General features: G+C 34.9%; 1 protein-coding gene across 1 annotated transcript; it reads right to left on the reverse strand.

Moving 5' to 3' along the window:
• Window positions 1-208: 208 nt before the first annotated feature.
• Window positions 209-1,312, reverse strand: LOC123681995. Its single transcript, XM_045620373.1, has 2 exons — window positions 1,155-1,312; window positions 209-1,051 (listed from the first exon to the last, which is right to left on the reverse strand). Exons 1-2 carry the CDS (start codon window positions 1,166-1,168, stop codon window positions 739-741), a joined length of 327 nt encoding a protein of 108 aa, XP_045476329.1. The 5' UTR covers window positions 1,169-1,312; the 3' UTR covers window positions 209-738.
• Between the last annotated feature and the right edge of the window lie 5,658 nt (window positions 1,313-6,970).

A 6,970-nucleotide genomic window follows, 5' to 3' on the forward strand; every position in this document is an offset into this window, starting at 1 on the left:
AATTATGTTAATATCCTAGGGATACTGCAATAGTAATAACGATGATTTCTTTGAAAACATTTTCCATCACCAAATAAAAATTTTATTAAAACTTGTCCACTCCTCTAAAATTTGATAAAATCAATCTTTTATGCTTTTATTATTGAATTATGGCAATTCATACAGAAACATTTCTAGTTTATCAAAAATATGCAATAAACAAAGTTCGGCTTTTCCAATGTTTAATAGTAAACGATAAAAATAATTTATAAAAGAAAGGATCAAACTATTGATCTTTTGTCTTATTGGCTCAAAACTTTGATCCAAGATATCAAAGTCTTAATTCAAATGCATTTTCTCAGGAAATAAATTTATCAACAAAAAAAATTGACTTAAATATACTTTATATGTTGAATATTGTTCACATATTTCTGATCACATTCAGTTAATAAACAACCCTGTTTTCTTCAATGCAACATTTTCAAATCCAAGTACTTCTAATAAATATAACAAAGTTCATCAATGCAAACAGAATATCATAGAATATTAATATATCTCAATTTATTTTCAATGCATCTCGTGCAATGCAGAAAATACTTCAAAATGGCAGTAATGAAAATAGCATATCAGATATCACAAAGAAATAATTCTTTAGAAATAAATGACACATCCTTCTTATCCTCACTCAGATGAAATGCATTTTCATATATAAAACTCAATTGAAAGGTACAAATATTAATTGGAAACTTAATCTATGATTTAACGTGAATCTCTTCGTGATCTCTCGAGGTACATCTCGTAAAGAAGTTTATTTATATTGAAATAATGTGGATTTTGTGATTCATCCAGTTCAGGTGCATAGTTGGGCATTGATTGCTGATAGTCATTGTTGTCTGTGGGATTATCAATCTGAGGCATGTTGTAAGATGGGGGACCAGGCCCTACTTGAATTGGGTTCTGACGATGCCCTTCTTGATTTTCAAACATTAACCTATTGTTAATATGAAGATTGTTTATTCTTTTCGATAAAGGTAAGCATTCACCTTCATCTTTATTATTTCTTGGTCTTTTCCTAAAAGGGAAACTTAGATTCAAAATATATAATACTCAAAGCAATACGATGCTTTAACAAATAGATATTGGCATAAGTTCAAACTCAATTAGTAGGAAATTACCTATTATTCGTCATTCTGCTAAATATTTGAACTGTCTATATTCAAATATAGAGTTATTCTAATTTTTCACGTATATTTCTCTGCCACACAGCTGTCAGGATGTACCATATTTTTATTTGTTCTGGATGACAGTTTAACTTTTTTCTGTTTTTCCATAGATATACAAGTAACATATCTTGTTCTTAATTTCGAATACATAAGCTCAATTATGTGTTCTATATGTATATGCATATTATATACCTTACTTAATACAGTTCAATTGAATTTCTGATTCAATAAGTCTTTAGAAAAGATTAACATTTCTTGTTATATAAAAATTTTAATTTCTTTTCATGCTGTGATTTGAACAAATAGACTTTGATAATTACAAATGAATTAATTCAATAATTATTTTATTGTACAAGTAAAATGCTAAATATTGGCAATATTGCTGCTAAATAAATATTTCTATCACTAAAACTTTATCATTGGAGATCGAAATTAAAATCGTATTGCCAGTCTGGAAAAAATCACTACTATTTTCTAAGACTATTATCATAATGTTTATAGTGTAATATCATCGTTGTATATAGATTATATCTCATTATTTATAGATTATATAAAAAAACTTCATTCAAATGTGATTTGACGTCCTACAGCACCATCTATAGGAGTAGCAAGTAATTCACTCATGCAAAGCTACCTCTTTCGGAACTTTTTTGGACTACTTCAGACAAATCAGGGGCGGATTGAAACAGGTTTTATTTGTTTCTCATTTGTAAACGTCAGTTTCCAAAAACACAATATTAATCAAGAAAGTTTATTTTATCAAGTCACTAACTTGTAAAACTGACAGTTACCTTGCAAAATTTTTACAAGTTAGTAGTATTATTCACATTAGAAAATTTTGTTTTATCGTCATATAACGTATTTTCCCATATCTTCTACATCATTCATGTTTAAGGAGAGAATTTCATCACATCGACAACATCCAAAAATCCCAAATATTGTTACAATTTTCGCTAGCAACCACTGGTCATCAGAAGCATGTAAAAGAAATTGTTCAGCCTCTTCTTTACTTACTACCTTGGCCTTTTTTGGCGTATAACGCTCATATTTTCGTTTCAGAAACGCTAATATCTTTTGAAATCTGCAAATGACAACTAAACGTCATATTTTTCAAGAAATTTTTTAAGGAAAACAAACCTGCGAACAGGGGCATTTTCTTTCATTTCCAAGCAGCTTTTCAGCATAGACCATTTCGCCCATAAAGTATTAGGGCTGAATCTAGCTGATAGTTGATACAAGTAGACCAACAAAACATCTTCAGTTACCCCAATCACACTATTTTTGTTTTGCCACTTTTTGAAGTCGTCGTATTCTCGCTCGTACCTTGAAGCTGATTTTGCAGGTAATAAACTTGAAGCTACACTACTGGCTGCCTCAATAATTTCTTTTGGTACATTCATTCTCGTTTTGTAAAGAAAAATAAACAGACATGTTCATGGCAACGCTTCCATAGCTTACATAGACTTATGTCTATGATAGCTTACGACATTTGAGACAAATTATGGAGATTTTTTTGGAATTCATCTAACCTTTTTACAAATGAGTAACAAATAAAATATAAAACAATACACGCAAGGTAACGGGTTTTACAGGCTCAAGGAGGTAACTGACTCGCCTGCGGCTCGTCAATTATATCCTCCATTCGCCAGTAAAAACCCTCTTACCTTGCTAGTAATGTTATATACTATTGTTTTATGGTAGTTGACACTAGTTAACTCGAAGTAATGATAACTCCTAGCTAGATGGCACCGATGAATTTTCAAATCCAATTTGAACGGAATCGATATATTATCTTTAAACAATGATAATCAGGGACACCTTCAGGATTTTTGGGTGAGAATAGTATATTTGCGCCCTCCAGGAAGATATTCTCATACTGATACTCGTTTATTTTCCTCAAAACTTTACACGGTGAATCAATAAAATATAAGACAATAAATACAGATACACATAGATCAAAAATACATATCTAATATATATACAAAATTAACTAAGGAATATAATGACTAGAATTGATAGTAAATAAATAAATTTTTTATGGAATAGAAGACATTTTCGATAAGCAAATTCTTCACAAGTCTCTTAAAGGTCGCTCCACGAAGTAATGTCATGCGATCGGGAAGTATATTATACACTTAGAACTTCTTTCTCTTTTGCAGTCAGGCTATTAGCCTTTTACTGCTCCATCTCAATATAATTCACCTCTGGTGAGCTATTTTGTGGCAATATGCCACTCAGAAAGTTTGTGGTTTAACACACACTTCCTAGGGAAGTGCCATCGTCGGCCGTTTGTCTTTCCTAGGAGCTTTTTCATCGTAGTCGCAAGCCTTCCTTATAAGAGGGTTTGCGTGATTTTCCATTTTAATGAAGGTCTTCACGCTCAGATATTTTAGATGGTCGTCTAGGAATGGTATATGCAGGTCTTCATGTATCCGTACGTTGCTGACAAACCATAGTGCATTTACGGCTCGTCTTAGGATATAATTCTGCATGACTTGTAGTCTCTGCAGCGTATCCCCAAGCCGGACTTGCGTAAGACATGACCGGCCGAATGGTGGACTTAGAAGAAGCTTGTTGGAAAGAGACATTTTGCTGCTTTTGCAAAGTAGCGCTGCTGCCGCTGCTGTCTTTCCCTTCGACACAGCTGATGTGACGTATTGTTTCCAAGTGGGCTTCTTGTCAAGCATCACTGCCAGATACTTGACCTCGTATTTCCATTCGATCCTCCTACCGAACATTACGACGTGTCCGACGGGATCTTTTTTCTTCTTCTTCTTCCTTATTCTTAAGACCATGTCTTGTCATCTTCTGTTCATCCAGCCTCTTGCGATGTTGACGTCGAACTCTCATACCATCTCTTTGGTGGTCGGCCGGGAGGGCGTTTTTTTCACAGATGGAAAATAAGGGGCCGAAAAAGCGGATAGATAAAAGAAGATAATAAACCTCGGACATAGACATACTCATAGTACAATGAAAGTAGTCATCTTGAGGGTGATAATAAACTCATAAACCGTAAAAGGGTCCGATTTTTTGCTGCCGTGTGGATTTCAAAGGAAAGTAAAATGATTATTGGTTCATTTAATGAAAAAATTTTTGTTCTTCGTCTTTGCGAGAATTCTGCAATTTTATACTTTGGAAATCTTGGTGGGGTGTAATTATCCCCAGTACACCCCCCCCCCTATTTCTACGCCCTTGAACTTAGCGCGATAGGTGAGGAGTGCTTCGTTTTCTGTGAGCATATTCTTTATTTGTCTTATTGCAAATAATGATGTGGAAAGCCTTTTTCACAATTCAGTCACATGCTCAGTCCAAGTGAAATTTCCACTGATGCACATCCCGAGCAAAGAAATGCTCTCTTTATTATGGCTTTTGGTTGTTATTACTAGCCTTTGAGTTTTCTCAGGATTCACCTTCAAATTGTTACCATTGAACTATTCAACGGCTTCCTAAACAGATTTTTCAGCTTTTTGCTGGAGTTTTCTATTATTTTGTACTCTTAGGCTCATAAGTTTTTCCAACATCACTTTTTGATGGTAAGTTCAATATATTATATTATTTCGTGAGTAATGAACAGATTTTGAAAATTTTAACTAAGTTGTGTACAGAATATGAATAACTTTCAAACTATAACCAACACTCGACATCACTAACCTATTCAAACAATTTGCTCCCGCCGTTGTTTTCCGAAATTCGAGGCTTTATTGCAAAAAACTAGCTATACATTTATTAAGTGATAGTCCAAGGGAGCAACCACTGGAGAATACGGCGGGTGGGGTAGGACTTCCCATATCAACGTTTCCAAGTTTATCTTGACCACTTTCGCAACATGGGGTCTAGCATTGTCATGCTGTAATGTAACATAACTTTATCTTTTCTCTCGTTGTATTGCGGCCGTTTATCTTTCAATACTCGGCTCAAACGCATTAATTGCGTTTGATAACGATCGCCCTTCCGTCTTTGCCTTACAAGCAGCAAACAAACGCCGTTAAACATCTCTCGGCTTCAACTTGTACAGGACTCAATTTCCTCGTTTCTGAATCATTTCCATGACTTTAAGTCGTTTTGAAATGGCTTGTTGTGTCACTCCCAATGATTCTGCCAATTCTTGTTGCGTTTGACACGAGTCTTGATCAAGTAATGCCTCTAATTCTGCATCTTTGAAAACCTTCTCTCTTCTGGTCTTCGGAAGCAAAGTTGTACACTTTATATAAATGTATAAATATAAATATTTTTGAGAGGTTAGGATGTCGTTTTTGTTGACTCATTCAATGTGAATCGCATGAAATAATTTTGGCAGAAAAGCCTGTTGTAAGATACAATTTCTTCTTTTTTTTCGAACATTATTATGTGTTTATTTTGAATGTTTTAGTATTATCAATACAGAATATTGTAATTTCCAGAAATGTATTTATCCTAAGCAGACCATGTATGATAAGTAGATTTCAAGTACTTATACCTTACCTTCCCAAAATGTGAGATATTCCATAAAATTACAAAAAAGATATTTAAGTAGTCCTGTTTGCTGTAGGTATGTATATCAAGGTATGAATTTTGAGCATTAAAACTGAATGCTCCAAAAAGTTGCCTAAAATTGAGTAGAGTAACTGTCTCCAAATTATTTTTTATAAATTCTGATCACATCAACGTGATAATTTGCAAAAGGAGCATTTTAATTACACTGCTCAACAATTGATAGGGATCACTTACTTGTTCTGAATTCATTTGTGAAATATTCGCTCCAAGATTATAAATTTAGTCAGATATCAGAGTATTTTCAGTTGATAATATGGTTCACTTGAGAAAAGAATGAAAAAATGGAAAGTTGGAGAGAAAAAAAGACTTTATTAGGAACACTCAAAATTCTGTGTTTGAATAACATAAAAATTTTATGATGAAACCACAAGAAGGCTGAAGTTTCGGTTAAGCTAGTACCTAGTTGGTCCCCCACGAGCTCGTCTCAAGCATTCTACCCTACGGAGCATACTTTCGATCAAACGATTTATAAAATTTTGGGGCAAATTCGTCCAAATATCCTGTATAGCGTTAGAAAGGTTCTCCAGGTTATTGATCGGTTGTTCTAAGGTTGAAAATTGTCTAGACATCTCAGAACAGACATGTTCGATGCAATTCATGTCTGGAGAGTGAGCTGGTCAGTCCATCCTATCAATAGCATGAGTTTCTAGCGCTTCATTAACCAGACGACTACGGTGTGGACGGGCATTATCGTCAATTAAAATGAAATTCTCGCCCACGGCAGCTGCAAACGGAACAATTATGGGTTCAACAATCATATCGTGATATCTCTGGCTGGTCATGGTGGTGTTCTGCAGAACAACCAACTCTGTGCGTTGGTTCAAACAAATGCCTCCCCATACACATACCTATAGAACCTCCGCCAAAAGCTGTTGTGGGTACCATAAACTGTTCTGCATACCTTCGACCTCTTTCCCTCCAAGCAAGAATACGTCCATCGGAGTTGACTAAACGAAATCTAGACTTATCCGTAAATAAACATCGGCTCCAATCTTCAATTGTCCAATTGCGGTGCTCATCAGCCCATTACCGTCGATGAACCCGGTGTTCCCTATTCAAACGGGGATGTTGTACCCTCCTACGTGCTCTCAAACCACGAACATGTAGTCGTCGTCTTACAGTCTGGTTCGAAATTAGAACTCCTGTTGCAACTCTCAGTGATCTATTGAGCCGCGACGCCGGGTAAGTGGGATTTCTCCTAGCATTGAGGATCAAAAGACGATCTTGGGCAGCTG

Source organism: Harmonia axyridis, chromosome 6, assembly GCF_914767665.1.
Source record: "Harmonia axyridis chromosome 6, icHarAxyr1.1, whole genome shotgun sequence".
Classification (NCBI taxonomy): domain Eukaryota; kingdom Metazoa; phylum Arthropoda; class Insecta; order Coleoptera; family Coccinellidae; genus Harmonia; species Harmonia axyridis.